At 39.2% G+C, this 25,002-nt stretch overlaps 2 protein-coding genes across 2 annotated transcripts; one reads left to right on the top strand and one right to left on the bottom strand.

Annotated features, from left to right (window-relative positions):
- The first annotated feature begins 367 nt into the window (after positions 1-367).
- alpk3a (alpha-kinase 3a) lies at positions 368-13,297 on the top strand. Its single transcript, XM_026175952.1, has 15 exons — positions 368-728; positions 1,043-1,313; positions 1,741-1,773; positions 2,138-2,259; positions 2,664-2,781; positions 2,870-4,217; positions 7,548-9,903; positions 10,304-10,451; positions 11,001-11,128; positions 11,233-11,268; positions 11,360-11,634; positions 11,739-11,827; positions 11,937-12,154; positions 12,256-12,304; positions 12,396-13,297. Exons 2-15 carry the CDS (start codon positions 1,186-1,188, stop codon positions 12,736-12,738), a joined length of 5,391 nt encoding a protein of 1,796 aa, XP_026031737.1. The 5' UTR covers positions 368-728; positions 1,043-1,185; the 3' UTR covers positions 12,739-13,297.
- A 1,762-nt stretch (positions 13,298-15,059) lies between these two features.
- On the bottom strand, positions 15,060-23,734 carry slc28a1 (solute carrier family 28 member 1). Its single transcript, XM_026175950.1, has 18 exons — positions 23,677-23,734; positions 23,322-23,401; positions 23,166-23,248; positions 22,269-22,360; positions 20,251-20,440; positions 20,013-20,154; positions 19,690-19,803; positions 19,162-19,236; positions 18,996-19,076; positions 18,817-18,897; positions 18,576-18,701; positions 17,491-17,621; positions 17,219-17,387; positions 16,472-16,669; positions 16,298-16,379; positions 16,099-16,197; positions 15,900-16,005; positions 15,060-15,757 (listed from the first exon to the last, which is right to left on the bottom strand). Exons 1-18 carry the CDS (start codon positions 23,678-23,680, stop codon positions 15,637-15,639), a joined length of 1,974 nt encoding a protein of 657 aa, XP_026031735.1. The 5' UTR covers positions 23,681-23,734; the 3' UTR covers positions 15,060-15,636.
- Positions 23,735-25,002: the final 1,268 nt, after the last annotated feature.

The raw sequence follows: 25,002 nt of genomic DNA, 5'->3' as shown, positions 1-25,002 counted from the left end.
GCTACATTTTATATAAATGTAATAAAATGTGATAGGGAAAAAAAAACCCACAGAGAACAGAGACAGACATTTGAGAGGAAAGAGTAAAATGTAGCAATCCTGACAGTAATTTTAATGTTTTAAAAATGAGTCATCAATAGCTATTCCTTCCTTCCTAACATTATTAAATCAAAGTGCAGGTTTTGTAAGCCTTTTTTTCCCCTTAGGCCATATGAGCAACAAGGAGGTCAATGTGATTTAACCATGTGTTGCAATACAAAGTGTATATGTGTGTTGGAGGGGTGGGGGGTAGAGGGGCTGTCCTTTAGGAACTCCTGAGCAAAGCATTGGACTTAGACCATTGGCTGTTATCAGCTACATCATGAATCGAGTCTACATATAATCCACAAGGGTGTCTCACCAAGATGGTTAAGTTTTTCCAGCTTGTTGAGCCGGATCCAAACACTGCAGTGAGATTTTTGCATTGTGAATGTTAATGAAAAGATAGATTTGAGGCAAATGTGTTCTAGGTTAAATGGGTAACATTTTGATCTGAATTCAGTTTGTTTGTAGATTTCTTTGCTAAAGTCTAAAGTCTAGTTTCGGAAAATCTGATGTGCTCTTGAACCTATTTGTGGGCCTGCTATAAATAGGGCCACTCTGGCAACACATGCATGTCTATGATAGGAGGTTACAGAGAATTTCTTCACAGACTCTGGCTCCAAAGTAACACTGACAACATCTTAATGGTAAGTTGGAAATTTAGAGAGTTTTGCCGTGAACAAGAAAGACATCTCTTGTATTCCTAAGACATACAAGTAAATTACTTCTCTTAGGTTTGTGTTTGACCACTAACAGCGCTTTCACAACCCGATAGCATGATCCTATTTATAACTTGCTCCAATGCAATTGCTTTGCTTGGTCAGAAAGGACGAGCACTAGGGCTGAAATGTGTGTTTGAGTTTTGTATGGGTAAATAACACAGAGTGTGTCGTTTGCTTTCTTTAATTAACAACCAACAGGTTTTGTTGTAATTCTGAAGTGTTTCTTTTATCTTCTCCAGGAGCTTCTGCATGGACAGCAACATTTAATCTGAGCCTTGATCTTGGAAAGCTGTGGATGTGAAAGCAGAGTGCTTTTTTAGCCTGGGTGATTTATCTCAGCTATCTCGGATTGTAAGTTTTTGGTGCTCTACCATAGTGGACAATGACTTCTAGAAGGCTGATGACTCGATCTTTTTCTGGCAATGGGAGGACAAGCAGCTTCAGTGACGACGAGGCTCCATCTTTCAATGGCCGCAATACTTACCTCTCAAATGTCCGGCCTGAAAACAGGTAGACAGTCTTATCTGTATTCTTTATGTGTTTGTAGATCATGTTGGTGAAGCAGATTGATATTGTATTGATACAGATTGATACAAGAAGAAGATATAAAGTGCACAGTGATCAAGAAAAAGAGTCTTGGTCTGGCAGGTCGAATAAAAAAATCATAAAATATAATAAACATTTCTTTGTATCTTTTATGTCATTTAACTGGTATAACACTTGATCAAACTAGACCCATTAGATGAAGTTTGCCAAATTAAACACAACCACTTAAGTTTTCAGATAAAATCAGATATATCACACAAATAATTGCATGTGCATTATCTATAAACTGTAGGAGGAGGACAGCTGTGAAACAATTTTACTGGGGTAGAGTCCCAATACGCAGACCCTAATTAATCACTGTCGTTGCTTCGTTTGCCTCCTCTCTGAATAGCTATTCAAGGTATTCTCACTACAGGCCGGCGAGGTAATCTCTATTTTAAAACACTTCTACCCACTAACATCTTAACTGCAAAAACTGGTTTACTCCACGAATGAAACCCACACAAGTTTTGACTGACCAACATTGGTTTCAGTGCTGGGTTGGCAAGTTTGTTTTGCTTGACATCTCACAAGTTTGTGTCAACCTTTGACATCCATGTCACTACCAGAAATTCCCATTAACATCCTTTCCTGTTGTTTTAATTTAAAAATTAGAAATAAAGTAATTGGAGCCTACTAGTTAAAGATGAAAGGGTTCACCTGATTAACTGAGATAAATTATAAAAGTATCCACTATTTCTATTTGAAGCAAGAAGCTGACTTTCTAATGGATCAGCAATTCCTTTCAGGAGCACGTTGTGCAGTGTCATGGCTCAGCTGACTGAGGACATACAGCCATCTTTCGAGACCACCTTGAAGTCAAAGGCAGTCTCAGAGAACTGCAATGTGAAATTCACCTGTGTGGTAACAGGTAGGCTTACGTCAAGGTAGCGTCTGTGCCCTGTTGTTTTCCGGAATAACTGAAACCTCTCAGACTGAGCTGGGTGTGAAGTGGCAGGATGTGACTAATATGAAAACAAAGGATTTTGCTTCGAAGGCAGCACTTCTTCCTGTATTACTTTTTCAGCACAGCTTAATTTTGAGCTCGTTTTTCAAGAATTTTTGGGCCTCAGGCAAGCTAGATGGTTGGGCCAACATGATGCAATAACCAAAATACATTCAAGTGAACGCTTCCACACTGTGTTTTATTAAGCATGTCATTATTTTTAATATATGAGAAATTTAGCTGTTGCACATTAACAGCACAGTGTAGCACAGGGAGTGTAATGTTTACAAGCCAGAGGAAAGGTGTTCATTATATCATTTCCATGTCAGGTTACCCAGCTCCAGAACTAAAGTGGTATAAAGACGATATGGAAATGGATCGCTACTGTGGACTCCCGAAATATGAAATTCGTCGAAATGGAAAAACTCATACCCTTCATATTTACAAGTATGTAAGACAGGCTTGCATTAATCATACTGCAGAGAGGTAGCTCTTTGTTTGTTTTAATGACATTAACAAGAGCTTCTGTTTCTAGCTGCACAGTAGACGATGCAGCCATCTACCAAGTCTCAGCCAGCAATAGCAAAGGTATTGTCTCCTGCTCTGGTGTTTTGGAGGTTGGCACCATGAATGAGTACAAAATCCACCAGCGCTTCTTCGCTAAGCTGAAACAAAAAGCAGAAAAGAAGAGAAAAGATGCAGAGGAGCAGATCAAGATGGAGAATAAAGAAAATGTTCAGAAAGTGAAACCACTGATTAGTCCAGAACACCCTCAGAGGAAACGGGCTGTCCCACCACCAGAGGAGAGGGAAGTAGCCAAAGAGTCTGAGGCTATAGAGGAACTGGGAGCTACTGCAGAACCTAATGGAATTAGCTCAGAAAATGAGGAAACAGCTTCTTTGGCATCCCGGGACAGAGGTCTTGAGGACGAGACAGGTCCATCAGACGAGACGTTGGCCACTAAAAGAATAAAGATGTCAAATGGTGTAGATGCTGGAATTAATAGTAGCCGAAGCCATATGATGGGAGTTGGAGGTGAAAACTGTTATGATGGAGGAATCAGTTTGGCACAGTTTTTGGCAGAGACTCTTCAGTCCCAGGCTGTGGAGGAAAAACAGAATTCATCTCAAGCCGAGAAAGATAAAGAAGTGGAAGAAGCTGTTTTGTGTGACAATCAAGAGAAAGAGAAGGAGGAAGAGGAGCTGCAAAAAAAGAGAGAAGAAGAAGAAAAAGCTCTACAGGAGGAATATGAAAAAGAGAAAAGAAGAGAGGAAGAACTGGCCATCAGAAGGGAAAAAGAAAGAGAAAGGCAACCCCAGGTGTCGCACACAGCAGCCCATGGCAAACATGGCCCAGACATCAAACATCACAGCAAGGGCCATAAGGATCACGACCACCACCACATCCAGACCTCCATTTCCTCTATGCTCCACTCAGTCAAAGACTTCTTCTTTGGTAAGAGTAAGAAAAGCACTCATGGTCACACTGAGAATGAAGAGGCTGATTTTGAGCACTCAGTGGAGGCTCCTGAACCAGAAATGCCACCATCATTTCAGCTGCAAGAAGAACACAGTCCAGACATGTCCAAACCTCCTACAGAGGAAGTCGCGCCTGTGGAAATGGATAAACCCAGAGAGCCTTCAGAAACTACCGTGGCTACAGAACACGAGCCACCGTCAGTAGAGCCAGATACATTTAAGTATGAAGACCATGCACAACACTCGGCCCTGCCACCATCACATGAACTGCCACAAGTGGAGTCCACAAGTCCGAGTGTGACAGAAAGTGAGGAAGCCGTGGAAGCCATGGAGGTATCTGTGGGGATGGAGAGCAGCAGCGCAGGTGAAGAAGTGCCACTGCCCAGGCTTCAATTTGTCACAGAGGTATGTACAGGGGTCTTCCACAGCAGCACGTTAGATCCACTCGTGTAATACAAAAGAGCACGAGTTGAGCACAAAATGAACTTCCTCACCACCCCACACAAAAATCGTTAAAAAGAAAATTAGAGGGAAAGAAGTGCCTTTGTGTGAGTGTCTGATCGTGGTTATTTCATCTCCAAATAAAGTATCAGTGAGTTGTACTAAAAATTAACACCTAGATAAAATGATTAAGATTTCACTATAGAACAAAATTTTATCAGTTTTTAAGTTTTTTTAACATCCTTGAAAAAAAAATCAACTTTCAGTTTTCAATCAGATTTATACACAAAGTTTTTAGAAGTGGTAAAGAAGCAAAAACGATGATTAGATGTTGTAATCATGAGTCTCTAGACAGTTAAAAACACGCATAATATTAGTGATCAGCAACTTTTAGTAGTGAGTCAGCATAAGGGTGTGACACAACTGTTTTGCTGCAAAGATAAACCACACAAAAACAGTGTGGGAGAAACAGGGAAGCTTAAGATGCATTTCACTAGTTACATGCAGGGGCAGGGGATGTTGTGCATCTGCACTGTAAGATAGGCTGCATGTTGGGTTTCGCATGTTGGCTGTGGTGAATGGGGCCAGGAGTGCGTCAGAGATCATGATGAAACCTGAATGTCAGATGCGGGTCTCACATTACAAACAGGGCTTTGCTTTAAAGAGGTTCAGCGGTAGTAGAGTGAGTCCGGCGGCAGGTCTCGGCATGAAAGGAAGGGACACATTCCTCACTGCCCCCCATACCTTAAAATAAACCCTTTCCTCATCGAGACAAGAGAGAGGAAGGCAGCACTTCTGTCATCTCACTGTCCAACTTGTCAAATAGCTACATGTATGTTAGAAATGTGTTTTTTTTAGAGTTAAACTGATACAGTCTATGTGTCTGACCTTTGGCCTTTACAGCAAGCAGCCTTAAACTGATCACCACACAATTCTTTGATTTTAAGTGAAGTTTTTCATTAGTAGTTTGTCTTATCAGTTACACAGTTAAATATGTAGCACAAGTGTATTGATATTTACCTGAAATTACCCAATAAGCATTACACTGTTACCTTTAAAGGTTTCAGACTAGAAAAAGGTGTTACTGTCATGTTTCGGCTGTGTGCAGGCAGGAATTGGACCCAAACGCAAACTCACTAGAAACAGGATTGAACTCAAAATGGCAGCTTTTATTGCTGAACAAACAACATCTACAAAACCTAAACTGAGAAGACGCTAACAAGAGTCACAGGGCGACACACACAGCATGAAGGAGATCACGACACTGATACAGAGAAACACAGGGCTTGAATACAATGGGAAATAACGAGGGGAATGAGACACAGAAAGGGAGCACAGCTGGGAGAAATCGAACATAACGAGACCCAAGGGAAGCGAAACGCAATACATTCACGTAGGACACAGTCCTTCAAAGTAAAACAGGAAATGTAACACAGACACAGACTTGACTAGGGGAGACAGAGCAACTAAGAAACACAGAGAACAATAACAGGGAGACACAGAGGGCGGCTAACTAAATAATCAGAAAACTAAAGAGAATACAAGAAAGCCAAACTAAGACACGAGACTAAAGAATAAACTGGGGCAACAAAGAGAACTAAGATCGTAATACAAAAACTCAGAGACACAAGAAACTCAAAACACTGGGTCACCGACCCAGAACAGTGACAGTTACATAGTTTTAGTTGCACTTTTTAATCTCTTATTTATTCAGCTTTTGTTTTTCTGTGCATTTTTTAAATGTATTGTTTGCTTGAGAAGAAGGGGAATATTTATGGGATAATATGTGATAACTTAAGAAGCCTTATATGGGTATTATGAGCCGCATTAAAATGCCACTAAGTATTAATAGCTTTGACAAGTAAGTAATTACAACTTCTTCGGTTGCAAACAAATGTTTGTAGTTGTATTCATAAATTTCCTGTGTGTGTTTTTGTTAATTGTAACGTAGCATTAATGTCCAAGCGGTGCACAATGATATGTGGAAAAGGGAACTGAAGTAGCTATGTTTAAACATCCACCTGCTGAGTGATTGCATATCCATAATGTGGAACTACAACTGTACCTTTGCTATGTTGTGGTTAGGTACAAGGCTCTTTAAATGAATAATGAGAGGAAGTTGTAACTATTATCTGAACAATCTTTTCTCACATGATTGTGACCTTTTTTTAACACACAATGTACACAATGGTGACAAATAGCTTCAGCTTTAATTTGAATGCGACTCCAGTTCCCTTCCATCGAAAGCTGCAACTTCTTTTTTTTTTGGCAGTCACTGCCGGCCACACTTATTGTCACGAGGCATCACATGGTTGCTTTACAGCTATGTATACATTTTAATGATGAGGACAGAGGGGAAACGCGCTCTAAGCGGGAAAAAACAAAAGGAAACTAATGACACTTTTTTATGTAACTCAAAGCTTGACCACTCTGTGATCTATGCTTTCTAATTAGGACTTTTGCTCTTCAGAGTCAAATTCTGTTCTTTTTTTAATTATCAGCTATTGTTGAGGCTTGAGGCTACCCAATATTTATATTAGATTTCTATCTGTCATGTGTGACTGCTCTTTGGCTGAGCTACAAGCTATCATTCATTCACCACCTAGCAAATACTTTTGTGTAAACTGCACATCAATGTCAGCTTATGCGGGAAATCCCCTGTTTATCTTTCAACCTCAGAGCAAAACAAGTGCACTTTCAAAGCCAGTGGAATTTCACTTCATAACTTTGAAGTGTTTCATCCAGAAGGTTAGTGAAGGTTGGCGTAAAATGTTAATCAGTTAAAGCTCCAAAGGAAAGAATAAAAAACTTTTTTAGCAATTTTAGTGGACCCTCACAAATGTAAACTGCTGTCTTGCACATTGTAGGCAGTTAAAAAAAAAATGTGGCTAAAAGAAGCTAACCGGTCAAAAAAGTTACAAATATTCAGATTTCCTGTAGTTGTTTTGTAATTCATGGCACAAAAACTTGTCAGAATCTATGACACATAGTCACAAGTTAGAGGTGTAAATTCGCTTTAACAAGATTCTTAAAAACAAGAAGAAAAAAAAACACTTGAGACCGAAACACATACAGTTCCTCTATAACTAGTAAATGAAAGTGGTAAAAATATTTGCATCCATAGCATGCAACATAATGCATCTTTAGAGGGAGTTCTGAAACATAACATAATAATACATGTACAGCATCTTGGTCAACAGGTGTTGTTTTAAATGTGCTATATAAATAAATGTGACTTTGACTGTGACTTATACTTGAAAATGCCATTACGATGATTTTTCTATTTTCAATCAGGCTGACTTTAAAGATAAAGACACTGAGGTGCTCTCGGTTATCAAAGAGGTTCACGTCACTGAGCAAGAGCTAGATTCACCACAGCGTAATCAGCAGGCTGAGAAAGATGAGTCTGTTCCAGAGGATGATAAGTCTGCCTTGCCACAGACCCAAGACTTGGCTGATAAAGAAGGGGGCACCCCAACGCCCACCCTCACCAGCTTGGGAGAATGCTGGACTCCCCCTCACAGCATCGTCTCAGCAGCGGAAAGCCACAGTCCTGGAGAAACGCCCACTGAAACTTTGCAAGAAGAGGGGAAGCAAGGTGAAGTTGACATGGAGGAGGCTAGCTCTTTTAATGAGTTACATGAGGAAGAGAAAGCCGAAGTGAAATCAAAGAAGCAGGGATTTTCAGGTATAAACGGATCTGAGATGACTAAATTGTCAACATCTTCTCTGGAAAGCCAAATAGAGGCGTGCGAATCTAAAAAGCCTGATCAGGTGCTTTCATACTTTCCTGATGTGGAATCATTCAGTGCAGAGACACATTGTCTAAAAGAGGAGACCAAATGTGCTTCACTGATTCAGGAAATGAATACAGGATTTCCGCCCACTACACTCCCTGAGAGTTTAGACAAGGTTGACCTAAAAATGCAACATAAACCCACTCGTGCTAGGTCACAGGAAATCACAGAAGTCGGCGATGTTAGTGCTACACAAAGTTCAAGCTCTGGTTTTACAAGAAGCGGGGGAAGATATGAGCAAAACAAAGCGGCAAATTCTATTTTAGAGAAAGAAGGACATAATAATCTGTGTGACAGTCTAAAAACACAGGAGCAAGTGTGTTTAGAAGTGGAGAGCGCTGAAGTGAAGAATGAGAGTTTACAGGTTGAAGCGGAGACAGAAAAGCAGACTCCAGTGAACGCAGAAGAGCCGATTCACTCAAAGATAAAGCAAATGGAGGAGCAGAGTAATACTGCACATCAAAACATGAGTGGGAGTGGCTGGAGTGGTGTGCATTCAGAGAATATTCCAGCAATCCAGATATCGACTATTGAAGATATCCCTGATAGTAAACCAAATGTGCCAGATCTGAGCCCAAGTGAGCAATTTCTAATCCCCAAAATTGAAATAATGGAGGCTGAGCTCAAAGAGTCTACTTTGCCACTAACTATTTTGGCCCTAGACAAGCCAGACTCAAGCAATTTGCAAAAACATGATGCAACTCCTGCTTCTGACTTGTTGCCCACGCAGAAAGGTATGCAGAAAGATGATCACATTTCACCTACGGAGAAAGTAGAAGATGTTGCACAATTAGACGGCAAGACAGAAAATACACAGGTGGAAGGGAGGGAAGAGCCCCCTCAGATGAGCTATGCATTAATTCCTGTTATAAATGTTTCATTCACTGATGATAAGGAGGGTGATGCATGTTTAAACAACCATGTGTCAGACACAAAGCAGGCTGTTGAAACTCCAAAGGGGCCTTTGTTTGTGGTACCACCAATTTCTGTCACTTGTCATGAAAGTGATCTACCACAATTCAGCCTGCCCACTTACACTGAGCCGACAGAAATGGAAACTTCAGCTGACACGCAAAGCGGAACAAAGAATGACAGTGACAAAAATGAGGCTGTGAAGCCTGAAAGTGCTCAAAATAGAAGACCTAACTTTGACGAAAGAAGTGTCAAAGAGAACACTCCCACTGTGCTATATGAAGCTCTGAAACCAAAAGTCGGTGACAGTGTTTCGTTATTCAGCAAAACAACAGTGGACGTCCTTGTCCCTGAAACTTTGAAACCCAAATCCCTCAAAGATGCCAAGACAGAGAATTCAGTGTCAGTTGAAGATCCCCAGAAAAACAGATTTTCTGTTGAGAGACTCAGCTCCAAGCCCCCGACAAGTCCAGCTAGTCTCCGCAAATTAATATCCAAAGCTGCTGCAGACTCAGACAACGAGGCTGCGGCAGCTGAAGATCTAAGCGGAGGGTCTACACCAACGTCATCCCTTTCCTGTGAAAGCAGTCCCCGAATGAAACGCAGAGACAGTCTAACTCTCATACGCTCTGCCACCCCTGAGGAGTTGGCCTCTGGAGCTCGTCGCAAAATCTTCATCCCAAAACCTAAAGAAGACATAGATGGGACACTAGCACTAGATACTCAAGGGATCTTGAGTTACATGTCACCCAGCCAGGCCCGCAGGGCATCGTTACTGCAGGCTCAAAAAACCCCACCTATCGAGAGACGCTCCCCGCTGCTGAATCGCCGAAAGTCCACCTTGGAGGTGCCAAAAGTGGTGGGGGAGACTCCCACAGAAGAGCCGGCCAGCACCAAACGAGAAGAGAAACCTGCTGAAAAAAAGATAGATCCTTTGAAAGGTAAAGTCTTCTTTTGTTTAATTTAGCAAAGGTATAATGAAATGAAGAGGGTTTTTTTTTTATCATATTAACTAAATATATGCGTGGAATATAAATAAATAATGAGGCAACCTGTCCAGTTTTCCCCCATAACCATGGATTGGATAAGTGGAGACAAATGGATGGATGGAGACAAATGGATGGATGGATGGATGGATAGATGGATAATTAGCCTCTATGGAGTTACAAGCAATTATCTGTTAAATCACAGTGGACTGTCTAATTTCCTTGTTTTCATACTTTTCTCAAAATATATCATTTATATTAAATATATCATCAGTGCAAAAAATGTGAAATAAACTGCCACTTAAGAAACAAGAAACATCACATGAGCTCGACTCTCCTTTCCATGCATCACCAGCTCCGCAGGTTATCCGTAAGATGCGGGGAGAGCCATTCCCAGATGCCTCTGGACACCTGAAGCTTTGGTGCCAGTTCTTTAACGTGCTCGGCGACTCCACCATTAAGTGGTACAGAGATGAGGAAGAAATTCTAGAGGTGAAAAGAAGGTTAGTTTTCACCTTTACTCATTTTATGGTCATAACCACCCTACCTATCTGTAAAATCACATGTTCAATTTGTTTTAGGTATTAAAAGAGCTACTTTTCACCTTTGCCATTGCTATTATTCTGAGGATTTCCAGCCAAAATGACAAATGGGCGGGTTCCAAATATGAAACAATAATGCTTCAAGGATAAGCAGGATTTATTTGGGCCTGAGTGCATCCCATGGTCTTCTGTCATTCTCATATTCTCACTGCAAAAGATGTCCAGCTCATGTGACTGTGAACCCCACAGCTGTGACACAGAGAGGTGAATCTCTGGCTAGACACAGAAACTGTAACCTGACACAATATTTTTCCCATCTCCAGGGTGCATTAAAAGTCTATATATGTGCTAATGGTTGCTGTGTCAGCAGTCTGCTGCCACACAGCACGAGCATCTGTCTCACAGTGACATCTTGTGGGTTGTTGGGGAATTGGAGTCTCTCGATTGAATGCGTTCATGACTGTGTGTGTGGATTTTTTTTCTTTATTTTTTCTTTATTTTATGCTCAAGTGGAGGAGATGAAAGCCAAGTAGCACTGGCAATTGTTCTCGCGTCCAACCAAGACTGTGGTGTATATGGCTGCACGATCACTAATGAATACGGGACGGACAGTACTGACTTCCTCCTCAGTATAGACAGTAAGAAACAGCATGTATAGAAAAAAATCGAAATTGAAATTTAGAGTGTTTTACTAATATTAAATTCAATTTATTCAAGGTTTTGTCTGTTTTCTCTCTTACAGTTATGTCTGAAATACTGCTAAAAGATGATTTGGAAGGTACTTTTTGGTTAAACACTATATGCATCTGAGCCTTTGTTTATACACTATTTTTAACTGGATTCCCAGAGTAACTCTGTTTTTGCTTCAGTTGGAGAAGAGATAGAGATGACCCCGCTCCTGTTCACCAAAGGCTTGGTCGACTCTGGCACTTGGGGTGACAAGTACTTTGGTCGGATCATGACAGAGAGGTTGCACCTTGGGGAGGGCTGCATGCACAAAGCCAGCCAGGTGAAGGTCATCTATGGCCTGGATCCCGTCTTTGAGTCCGGAAGCACTTGTATTATTAAAGTTCAAAGCCCCATCACTTATGGGACCAAACAGGAGAGCAACCTTGCAGAGAGAAATCTAGAAATTACTAAGCACGTGAGTTTCACTGAGGAACTTTTGTTACATTTTAGTATATATGGTTAAATAGTGCTTCCTTCTGCTTTATTTATTTATTTATTTTTTAAATCTCTGTTTTCTAGGAATGCAAAGTCCAAAACATGATTCGAGAATACTGCAAAATCTTCTCAGCTGAAGCAAGAGTTATTGAAACCTTTGGGCCTTCACTAGAGTAAGCAACAGATATATTTTTGTTCTGATAATTAAATCCATTAAAATTATACTATACACAGTATATTACTGCTTGTGATCATCCCACTGTTACTTCATGTTGCCCACAGAGTGATTCCTCGCTATTTGATGTACCGGCCAGCAAATTCTGTGCCGTATGCCACAGTGGAGGCTGATCTTACTGGTTTATTCCTTAAGTATTGCACAATGGATGCTAAAGGGAAACTGGTTATGCAAAAGATTTCTGAGGTAGAGCAGAAATGCTGCAGCTTCCAGCACTGGATCCATCAGTGGACACATGGCAATTTGTTGGTCACTCAGCTCGAGGGTACGCCACACATAAAATAATCACGAAGGCAATCATTTAAAGTGAATATTAGCGGGATCATGACCATTAAAGATTCTCTAAGGCTTGTTTTTTTTTTCTAGGTGTTGAAACAAAGATTACAAACGTGAGAGTTGTCACCAAGTCAAAAGGGTTTGTATCGCAGTCCCTACATGCAAAATTATTGTTTGTTTGCTGCTAAATAGCTGCAATAACCCCTCCCCCACCTCCCTTTGTTCTTCAGATACCAAGGATTAACTGAGTGTGGCTCACCTGAGGTGTTCAACCAGTTCCTGACACTCCATCAATGCAACTACTACTGCGGGCTTCTTGGCCTGCGCCCGCTTAAGACTATGGACAGTCTGCAGCAGCCCGCCAAAGCGAAGGGCTCAAAAAGCCCTCTGCTCAACCGCAAAGCGGGGTCTACCAGCCCACAGCTCCAGCGAAAAGGACACAGCCCTCAAATTGCTAGAAAAGCTAATTCTAGCCCAAAGGTGACTAGAAAGGGTCAGGAGACAGAGGACAATAAATCAAGTGCAAAACCAAAGCCAGCAGAAATTACTGATGCCACTGTTGAAAAAAGGTAGGAAAAAGGGCTTTTGTTCTAGCAATATCTCATTGCTTTTATTGGTTTAGTGTTAAGTGTTACTTTCCAGTTATCAAAGGCAGCAAGAGAAAAAGAGTCATTTGTCAGCTTGACGTGGTAAAAACTTATTGTGAATATCTGCCCCCTGTGAGGAGACGTCCATCCTCAGCGTAGTTAAAAGGTTTGTGAGAATGTTTGGCATGACGGGCACAGCGATTTTTAAACCTCATAGTCTGCTTTTCTACTTTTATAGAAGAGGAATCACTGAACTGACACAGCTTTTCTAAGAATCTTTGAACACCTGCCTCAGAGTATTATCAGCTCTATGAGTGGACAAACAACTCTCCAAGCAATATTTGCCAAATAAGCCAACAGGAGATGTCAACATTAAGGTGTTTTCATTTAAATGTCGTGTATAAAATGTACATGGCCACAATGTATGTATGTTTCACTCGCTATCTAGAATGTATTATAAGTATTATACGTAGATGCTGCATGTTCACGTCATGTACAGAATGTGTATCAAGTAAAAGGTGTGCTCATTTCTGGGTTAATATTTATTGCTAGTATTTAAACTTTCTTCACAGCAAAGTTGAGCTCATGCTGTGGATTAACAGCACCATTTTTAGATAAAAAAATGTTTGTGTGCACTTTGTTTTGGGCTTTTTTTTTAGTTATTGTGACTGATTGTTGTTTTTCCAGTCCCTTTCCATTATTTTCACATTTTAGATGGCAAAACTATACTTTATCTCAAAGAAAAGAGCTGTTTTGGGAGTGTACCGCTGGTCAGTATTAGGCAGAAACTTCATTAACAAAACCTTTTTATTCTTATTTTGCGCGAGGCCAGCAGGGACATTTGGAGACGATAAAGATGAAAACCCGCTCAGTTATCACATTAACTTTGGTTGGTTAAAGTCCAACAGAGGTCAGTTCTCTCCTATACAAATAACACCAAACCTGTGTGAAAAGCAAGCTTTGGGAATTTGTGTCTTGATTAATGATTAATAAGGATATTCAGAAGAGTCCAAACTAGCACATGTCAGCTGGTGTCATTTGTGTATTCACTAACTGCATGAAGCCTTATAGATGAAGGAAAAGAAAGCACGGAAATATTTTAAATTGAATATGTGAAAAAAAAACAAAATAATAACACATAATGTGTACATAAATAAATGGAGTAAATATGCAAAGTAACATAAAGAACAATAATAAATGAGTGAGGGTGCGAGTGAATGACTGAGTGAATGAATAAATGTGTCTTTGGTATGTTTGGTATGTCACACTGTGTCTGCTTTTCTAAAGAAATAAATATGTAAAACAAGTCCAGTCATGAGTTTTATTTCCATATGTTTTATAGTAGTTAACATAGTTTTATATATAATTAATGTAAATTTGGTATATATATATATATAACACACCCAGCACGCCCCTGCGGGCGGTTTATCCTTCAAGCTCGGGTCCTCTACCAGAGGCCTGGGAGCTTGAGGGTCCTGCGCAGTATCTTAGCTGTTCCCAGGACTGCGCTCTTCTGGACAGAGATCTCCGATGTTATTCCCGGGATCTGCTGGAGCCACTCGCCTAGCTTGGGAGTCACCGCACCTAGTGCTCCGATTACCACGGGGACCACCGTTACCTTCACCCTCCACATCCTCTCGAGCTCTTCTCTGAGCCCTTGGTATTTCTCCAGATTCTCGTGTTCCTTCTTCCTGATATTGCTGTCATTCGGAACCGCTACATCGATCACTACGGCCGTCTTCTTCTGTTTGTCTACCACCACTATGTCCGGTTGGTTAGCCACCACCATTTTGTCCGTCTGTATCTGGAAGTCCCACAGGATCTTAGCTCGGTCATTCTCCACCACCCTTGGGGGCATCTCCCATTTTGACCTCGGGACTTCCAGGTTATACTCGGCACAGATGTTCCTGTACACTATGCCGGCCACTTGGTTATGGCGTTCCATGTATGCCTTGCCTGCTAGCATCTTGCACCCTGCTGTTATGTGCTGGATTGTCTCTGGGGCATCTTTACACAGCCTGCACCTGGGGTCTTGCCTGGTGTGACCCCAGCCTCTATGGATCTTGTGCTCAGAGCTTGTTCTTGTGCTATATATATATATATATATATATATATATATATATATATATATATATGTACATGTTCTCTCCTATATATGTACAAAATTAATCAAAATCCCAGTTTGGCTTTTATAAGACCGATTTACAATATAATACATAAAAGATAAAATCAGCTCAAAAATGTTATGCATGTACTGCAGGCTTTACATTTTTACAATAAATGTGACACAAATACACAAACTAGTATGCAAATGAGCTACAGTGGGGAAAAAAACTGGCACTTGACTTGTGACTGATTTTCACATTGAAGAAAACACTGATCATAATGCATGAATTTTAACAAATAAAATAAAATAATACATTAAGAGGAACTTGTTTACCAGCACATGAATCACCACTGCTATGTGACAGTTTACTAAGAGGTTGTTTGCTTCGCTGTTTTTTTTTTTAAAGTGGCACAGCATAGTTAATAATATACTGTAATCTTTTCGCTTTTGATGTACTAATGGCTGTGACTTCTGGTAACAGCTCATATCTGTTTAAAAAAGACAGTTTTTTAGAAAGGCATTTTATGTCAATCCACTCAGTTAATATTTTATTGTTTTGGTACTTTAATATGACTTTTGACAGTGTTAAACTCATCAAAGTGGATCAGGTGGCCCGTTGCCAATTTCTGTGGTGATTCACAACAACTTTGTCCAATTAGAGACTGGTGAGTCAAGCAAATTGTACTTACAAACCTCACAGGAAAGCTGAACAGAGGTTGAAAATACTTGTAGAAATGTTTTGCATGTGGTTTGCATATGACTGCTACGGGTTGTTCTTTAAATACAAACATCCACATCGGGAAAGCCACAACACTGACAACATTTGGAGAGAAATATGGTGGCGTTTGCTACATTGCCCCAGAATCCTTCAAATGAGACGGTCCCGTTGTTTATGGTGCTGCAAAATAATTAATTTTACATGTAAATAAAAATAACGAGATATCACAAAGTCATACTTAATAGCCTGAGTGTATATCTGATTTCTTCCAATTAGTTTAGCCACCCGCAAGCTTCTTTTTAATGAAAATGTAAATGCATACCTTTGAAAGAGCTCTTGACAGCATTCTGCAACGTCTGAAAGTGTGGCATTGAAGGGTGATCCGTTAAAAACCTCCACACAGTCCAATGGAGGAACAAAGAGGATGCCTGAAAAATCAGAGTGAGAGCTGCTCTGTAAAAACTGCACAGAAAGATGCTGTGGAGATACACTGGAAACAAAACAAACTAACAGAACTTTACCTGCAATGCAAGCATTGATGAGAGATACACATGTCCCGGTGATCATGGCTCTAAACACCAGAGATGAGATGTCATTTCTTCTTAATGGGCATATAGATGCTTGGAGAAAAGAAAACACACAGTGTTAGAGAATCCATTACTGAGAGAACACATTCTGGATCAAGGCAAAAATGTGACAATAATATGATTTAATACTCACAAAGACCTCCAATCACAATGCCCAGTGAGCTGAAATTGGCAAACCCACAAAGAGCATAAGTGGTGATGATTTCTGATCGGACCTGAAACAAGAAAAAAAAAAAAAAAAGATTTCCAGCTCACATTCATACTGACAAAATTTAAAATATATTCAGAACTAAAAACATATACTCACAGATATCCACTGCCTTTCATCTCCAATAACCTCAGCAAGTCCGTCGAGCCTGTTTTGCTTCAATTTAGATAATTCCTCATACGCCACAAACTCATTGAGGAAGAGCTTTGTCCCAATTAGCTTAGCCACAACGAAACTCTCATCGTATGTCACTCCCATCATAAAGGCCACAGGCATAAACACGTAAGAGCAAATTAACTACAAAGACCAGATAAGGTTATTTGAAATTTGTTAGACTGATATCTTAAATTCTCAGAAAAAGGAAAGCACAGTAAATCAGAATGTCAAGCAAAGTTTGTGTGCATAACGGACTAATGTTTCCCTAAGATAAAACAAACGGAAATAAGCAGACAACTTTAACTTTATGGTTTCTTTCTCATATTCACCCCACCCATCAAACACAAGCCAGAGATGGTTTATCTTTGTTGGGTGGGGTCAGAAACATTAATCACTATTATAGGAAGTTTATGCTGTAAATTCTTAACTTATCTAAATACATTTGTCAGAATAAGTAGTTGGGTATTTATTTTACACTGTCATAATACAAGTCAAAGTATATTAAAATACTACACGTCATACAGTTATGATATAATTATTTAAATGATCAAACACAAGTATTTATTATTAGATAACTTTACTTAGCTTAATTTTCATTGTAATGTTATAATATAAAAATATAATTCTAAAATCTAAGGAGTTTACAAAATGATCAAGATACCACATTAACTTTCTGTTGCTAAAACATACCTGAAATGTGACATCAGGATATCCCACCATTCCTCCAAGCCATTTCAAAGCTGAATTTATGAATCCGAGGATAGCAAGAAAGGCTATAAGATTTGCTGCAATGTTAGCAACAAGCCCTATTGATGCAGATGCTCCACTGCTGACTGCTTCCAAAATGTTCTGCTCATCACTGAAATGTTAAAAATAAATAAATGTAGACAAGATATTCTGAACCGAACACACACAAAAAAGAAAAGACAACATCATGAGAAGAAATTCAATTGTGTACACACCCAGAAGCCACTTTGATGTTCTGCTTTGATTTAAAGCGACTCTCCTCTGTTTCTGGGTAAGAAAGCTTAGAGATTGCCAGAGCACACGGAGCAGCCATCACAGAGGCTGATATCAAGGAAGATGCATCAATCTGTGAAACACAATTAAATAACATGTAACTGATTAGGGTAATTACAGCAGTGATTAGCAACGCTGTCGGTAATATACATTTGCATGCTTTGAATATGTTGTGACTTATTAAAACCACCCATCAACGAGACAGACACATACCACATATCAAGTCATGTAAATTGTTTTTAAGGTTCCCTTTTTCTTATATCACAAATTGCTGACAGCAATAAAGCTGTTGCTATAAGAAAAACCTGGGTAAACACAATCACTGATATTAGTCCTCATTATCCTTTTGTAATGCTCATTCAGCTTTTTACCCAGATAGAAACCTCACGTTAGATAAGATAAGATGCCACACCTATGTCTCTACCAGCTACCATCTTTTCCTATATAAATCTGGGTCATGATGCTTGTCAGCAGAACTACTGAAAACTTTAAATTACTCTGTACTCTCAGAAACCTCAAAGGCTGTTTTTCTCTCAGCTCTAAGACCAAAGTGGAATGAGTTAAATCTGCATTAGGTATTCAGGTGTATTTCTAAGTATGTGTTCAGTTTTGGGGCCCATTTTTTTCCTTTTTCTTTTTAATACTGCCATGAGGGTTTTTAATGTTTCTTTATATAAAATTGTTTGCAACTAACTTCATAGCCTCAGTCCAGAGTAATCAGGTGCCTTATCACAGTTTGTGTTCCTACAGTAACTGAGAAACAGTGCTGTGCTTGTTCCCTCTCAGGAGTTTAAATAAAACAACAAAGGTCCTTGAGCCAGAAATCAGTACTGGCTATGCCCCTCACTGCAACTTTTTTAAGATGTTGTTTTGCACTCAGAGCTTAAATTGCTTTGGGTTTTCTTTAACTTACAGTTGAATCTTTGTCTTTTTTTGTGCATGTTACGTTTTTATTGTATGCTTCTGTATGGGATAAGATACATTATGCTAGTATGAAAATAGGTTTATCTTAAAAGTTTTATCTCACCCCAAATGAGATGAATGCCCCCATAACACTGCCCGCAATTGTGGCAAATCCACCAGTCATAACAGCATGGATCTCTGATTTGGTCATATCCTTCAAATAGGGGCGGATCAGCAGCGGTGCTTCTGTCTAATGTACAAAAAACATTTAATTTTTTCTGCACTTATTCACAGGTACATGCACAAAAGTTCAAACAATGATGTTCGTAAAATAGTGTTGAATAAAATGTTGAAGCAAGAAGTACCTGCCCAACAAATATATTGCCTGCCACACTCAAGGTCTCTGTGGAAGACGTTCCCATTGTTATCTGCATAACCCACGAGATCTGCATGGACAAAAATCGTGGCCCTTAGTAGCAGATTATTACTACATGAGCAATAGGAGCACAGAAGCATTGAAGATGCTGCAAGCAGTGTATTTTACCTTCAAAATGAACCACTGCATAATCCCCAAGTAGTAAAGGACCGACATCACGCTGCTAAAGAAAATAACAATGGGCAAAGCCTGAGGGAAAATCATAAAATTCGGGTTAGCAATGCTCAAGTTAAATAATTCATAATCATGGTTGAGGGTCCAATCATTTACTTACTTGAAAGGCAAAAATGTTTCCAATCAGATCGCCAAAAACGAACGATGAACCTTCTTTGGTGTAGTCGAGAAATATCTGAAATTACAATTGTAAAAATGGAAACTCAGGATAAGATTTCATATATTATTCATTTGCTTAGTAAATGAATTCATGACATTTTTGATGCACATACCAATACATTTTATTAAGGTAAATAAAGTCGCCAATTATTAGAGATTATAAGCTGTCAAACACACTGTATATTAATTAGCAGGCCACGTGCGTGTACACACTCAACCCTCGGAGGACCAAAGAGTAAAGGTGAATACTGTAATAAAGCAGGTCTAAAGATAAGCATGTGTGGTAAATAAAATAACATGAGTCCACACTGTTGTGTCATAAAAGGAACATCTACAATTTAAATGGAAGGTAAATAAATGATAAAAGAACTGAATGAGTGTTAATGTTACTTGGAAGTGTTATGCTGAATAGTTGTGGTGTCTAAATTATAATTTGATTGACAATGAAATGCTCATCGTCATATAATACCTGCACTTGTTTTCCAAGCCAGTCGAAAGCTATAAATCCAGGCTCCGTTCGTATAATAAAAAGGCCAAGGCAGAACTGTATCCCGAGACCCCAAAACACAGGCCTCCATGATACCTAAAACAAAATGTGAAAAAAAGAAATGCTTTGGCCATGAGATACATAAAGCAGTCTCCATATAATTCAGAATTATTCCATGCAAGCAACTCAACTAAATTGTAAGATGATAGGGGCACAAGGACAGAGATAATCTGAGATACGATGCCCAAAAATGTTTCGAAAGAGATGTCATCACAGTAAAGGCTGTGACTCAGTGGAAAACTAACCATTGTCCTGTGTGCTGAGAAAAGGAATATAAGCATGATGAACACGCAAACTCCGCCAAATGAGATAAGCTGGGTAGGACGCTTGCTTGTGTCTAAAGCGAGCCACACCACAAGCAAGACCACAACCACCAAAATGAAAACCCTGGAAAACACATTAAAGCCACACATCATGACTTAATAGTCACAAGGAGTTTCTTCACAAAGAGTCTGTTCTTTCACCAACTTTAAATTCACTCACCATTTTATCCATTTCAAGTTTGATTTAAACCATCTGACGGCGGGCTTGAAAAAGCGACTGATGCTTTTCCCCTTGTACTTGTTCAAAAGTTCCAGTGATACAGCAGCAACAGCCAAACAGGTCAGGACTACAAGGGCAGTAGCCCTCTTGAAATCCAGGACACATGCCGCAATGAAGTACGCCACATAACCTACAGAAGAGAAAAGCAATTCATCATGATCACTGTCTATACTGAAATTAGTTTACTCAAAGAAAAGTCACAAACTTTGCCTGTGTAAAGGATACCATGCAGAACCCTGCTGTATATATCTATATACCATTGTAGATACCTATATACTATTCATAATACTGTCATTTCCCATGCATATCGCATATTGCATGTAGAGCAGTAGTACCTGTTTGCTGTGGTGTCCCCCAGGGATCTGTGTTAGGCCCTACCCTGTTCTTCACTGTATATGCTTCCTTTAAGTGTCATTTTTGAGAAATACCACATTGCCTTTCACTATTATGCCGATGACATCCAGATCTATTTTGAGCTGAATGATGATCTAGCTATGTCCGTGAGTAACTTTCGAGAGTGCATGTGTGAGGTCAAGCAATGGCTTCTGGCAAATTTTCTTATCCTTAAGGATAAGAAAACTGAAATTATGATCTTTGGCAGTGACGCTCTTCGTGCCAAACTTCATGATGCTTTTGGTTTTCTCACTAGTTCTTTCCCTGACACTGTTAGGAATTTGGGTGTGCTACTTGACAGCTCATTTAAACTTGATAAACAAGTATCTGCTGTCGTCAGATCTAGTTTCTACCAACTTCGCCTTATTTCCAAGGCCAAACACTACATCCCGCACAATGACTTGGAAAAGCTTATCCATGCCTTTGTAACGTCAAGACTAGATTACTGTAATTCACTTTATTATGGTCTCCACTCTACCCTTTTACATAGATTACAGACAGTACAGAATGCCGCTGCACGCATTCTAACTAAAACTAAGAAGTTTACTCACATCACTCCCGTCCTTGCTGATCTGCACTGGTTGCCTGTGAAATTTCGTATTCAATTCAAAATTCTGTTGTTTACTTTTAAAATTACTAATAAATTAAATTCATATCTTCCTACGAGGGCCTTAAGATCTTCCTCACAGTTATTGTTGGTTCAGCCCAGATCTCGCTTGAAGTCTAGAGGTGATCGAGCGTTTGCTCTAGCTGCACCTGAGCTGTGGAACAATCTCCCGATTGGCATCTGGGCGTCTGATTCTATTCAATCTTTTAAATCACGGCTTAAAACATATTTGTTTGAACTTGCTTTTTCTACTAGTTAAATTCTCGCCTCGCTTCTTGTGAGTTATTCTATTAATGTGTCTGGTTGTTTTGCGTTGTCCTGCACTGTCAATGTTTTCTATCACTGTGTTTGATGGTACAGCTTTACTCTGCTATAGCTGTGTGCTATAGTTTATTCTTATTAGTGGTCTTTACCTGTGAACATAATCTCACACTTATATGACTCTGACGTTATAGTGCTAATTATTTTATTATTTTATTGTTGCGTTGTCTATGTTCTCTATCACTGTGTATGATGGTACAGTTCTACTTTGCTATAGCTGTGTGCTATAGATTATTCCTATTAGTGGTTTTTACCTGTGAACATAATCCCACACTTATATGACTCCGATGTTTTAGTGTAAATCATTTTATTGTTTTATGTAAAGCACTTTGGCATGCCCCTGGCTTTTAATGTGCTCTATAAATAAAGATTGTTGTTGTTGTTGTTGTAATCAATCTTTTATTTATTCCATAATGTATTCCAACATCTTTGCACTCTGCACCACTGTATATATGAATATAAATGTGCTGTACAGGTTGCTATTGTATGTTTGTTTATTTGGGTAAATAGAGTGAGAGCAAAAAAAAAAAAAAAATGAAGCCCCATTCTTTGCACATCTACACATACTTGGTCAATAAAGCTGATTCGGATTCTGATGCATATCTGCTGAATAAACTGATGTTTCATAAATTATTACCTGCTCCGAGTACACCCAGGACAATGTATTTGAAGAGTTTTGAATGAGCCTTGATGTAATTCTCTGTGGCATTGATTGGTCCGGAAACTTTGCTGAAGTAGAGAAATAAAATCAAAAATCAGAAGTAAAGTCAAAAGCAATTGTTCACTGCAATTCTCTTGAGTAAGTAGAATCATATTTCAAATTATTTTCAAGTTGTGTATACAGTATATTGACAAAAGTACTAGGTCAGCTACACGCTACTCCTACACGAGCTGCTCGACCTATGGAAACCCAGGCCATGAAGTTCCCTGCACACAGTTCTTGTGCTGACATTAATGGCAGAGGAGCTGTGCTGTTACTGAGTGGTGCTGGTGATCTTTAGAGCTCTTGGTTACCCCACTCTTTAGCCACTTTGTTGCTGAACTACGTTTCCTAAAAACCAATGCAATAAATAGTGCAATAAATACTTTCAGAGGAAATTTCACAAATGGACTTGTCACAACTGTAGCCTTGTGTTCCAGTACTATGGTCAAATTCAGTGAACTCTTTAAAATTGTCTTCAACAGATGTTTTTAAAGGCAGAATGCACGAACAGGTGTTTATTTCAACAACTTTAGCAGCGGCAATTAGACTGAAAACACGTGAATTCAAAGATTAAGCGGTGTGGCACAAATACTTTTGTCCACACAGGTTATTTTATACAACATTAGATAAATCTTAGCCATATACTGGATTAAAAGAATCTTATCCATTACAGATTTTGTTTTGTATGTGTGTAAAGTATACACACAAACTGTCGAGTAAACAAATACAGCACAGAGGCCTAAGGCACATGCTATAAAAACTTACATTACAGCGCTCACAATAAAACTGTAGGGCTAGTTCTATAAACAGAAACAACTTGAACTGACACACCTTAGGTATGATCCCAGTTCCAGTCTTTTTTTAGGCTTTTTGGTCTCACTTTTTATGCTGCTGTAGTGATTAATGTCATTCTCCTAGGAAAATACAGGTAATTTATTAAAAGCATGTTTCATTTGAAAGTAAAATACAGGACAACATAACACATACCTCTATTTCATAAGCATGGTTGTCCACTCCACTTCCATTGTTCTGGCTTATCTTTTCGAGGTGGACATCGTATTGGTCCGCTGAAAAACAGGATCATTATTCACTTCTATCCAGCTGCCTGTGGGAAAGCAGCTGCAACTTGAACAAGCAGGAGCAGGAACAATAAGTGACAAATCAAATCTCGATTTTTTTGGTTTTTTTGCTTTTTGCTCTGTGAGATAAAGAAAGCTTAACATATGTCCACATAATCCTGAAATCTTATGCGAATCTATATGAAAATTGTTCCACAAAAATACAAATTCACAACTGCAGAACAAACAGCTTAATACAAGGAAAAGCAGAGTTAATGGCTTACTCATTGTGCGTCCTCCTAGACCCAGCTGTCAAATGCTGTGCTGTAAAATACACCGCAGGGAATACTCTGCCCTCAATGAAACATCTTATCATTAATTAACAGACACGTAGCGTACTTCTCCAATCTCTCAGGAAGTACACAACGGAGACGTTTGTGTCATTCAGGAGGAATGATTTAATGTGCCTTATGAAGCAATACTTTGAGACGTGAAGCTGACCATGTTTTGCATTTCCTAAGTTGCTGGAACGACAGAAGATGAGTCTTGAATTGACTCTTAAGAGGCATTTCCTAAGAAACACAGTAGGTCAGGCATGACTTTATCTTTGGGAGGTTGTTAGCACCTATAAGTCATAGAAAACTAAAATTGGGTATCTAAAAATACATTTGTCACAAGCTTCTGAATAATCAACATGATTAATAACAGAAAGGAGCCCTTATATCACAAACAGAATAAGTCTATAGTTATATTAGCCTACCTTAAAAATAAAGCTCAATATGTGGCTGATAACCCTTCAAAAATAGCATAACTCTCAAAAAGTGAACACTTTACATTTGACTGCAACTATTTTATCCCTGAAAGGCTTTGATATATAAGACACTTTTTGGTAAGTCAGCGTCAGCAGTGTCAAGTTAACTTGTATTAAATCTTTTTTCTTCCTTTTTTTTATGATTATTTTGAAGAGTAAGCACACTGAGTACTTCAGAATCAGAGAGCCTGGAATTCAGCTGCAGCTGTTATCTGGTCAATTAAGTATATTGCAGCGCAACCCGTACTTTACTTTCATGGTGATGATTCACGATTGGGTGTAGTGGCAGCTGTTTGTTCCGCTTTCACCTGGTTAAATATAATCTTGTCTAACACATAAAAAATTATGATTCCTTTGAAATAGAGTTAGTGCATGCTTGGTGACACTCAGTGGGGACTCAGTCTGTCTGGAGGAAGTGATAAAGAATAATTAATATTTAAAAGTGCAGCCCATTTGCCTTCAGTTAGAAAGCTTGGCACCCTGAAATCCATTAACAGATATTAATGATCAGTAACAGATTTTGTGACGCAACATTAAATAGACTGAATCAGCAGCCCGAGGAGTTGTTTTTATGTTAATTTCCCTAGCAAGCTCAGATTGGCAGTGGAGTGGGAATAATGTACCATTAATTCAATAAGAAGCCCTCTACTTCATCCAGCATTAAACTGAGTTTGATAAGTCTGTCAATTTATATTTAAGTATCTTTTTTTTTTTAAACCAGCAAAATAAGTTTGTTTCATCTCTTAAATGCATACAATCAATAGCATGTTACTTCTATTACGTTTACACTTTATTTATT

The sequence above is a fragment of the Astatotilapia calliptera genome, chromosome 7 (genome assembly GCF_900246225.1).
Source record: "Astatotilapia calliptera chromosome 7, fAstCal1.2, whole genome shotgun sequence".
Lineage (NCBI taxonomy): Eukaryota > Metazoa > Chordata > Actinopteri > Cichliformes > Cichlidae > Astatotilapia > Astatotilapia calliptera.
Note: the sequence above shows the minus strand (reverse complement) of the source record. Positions and strands in the feature narration are given on the sequence as shown.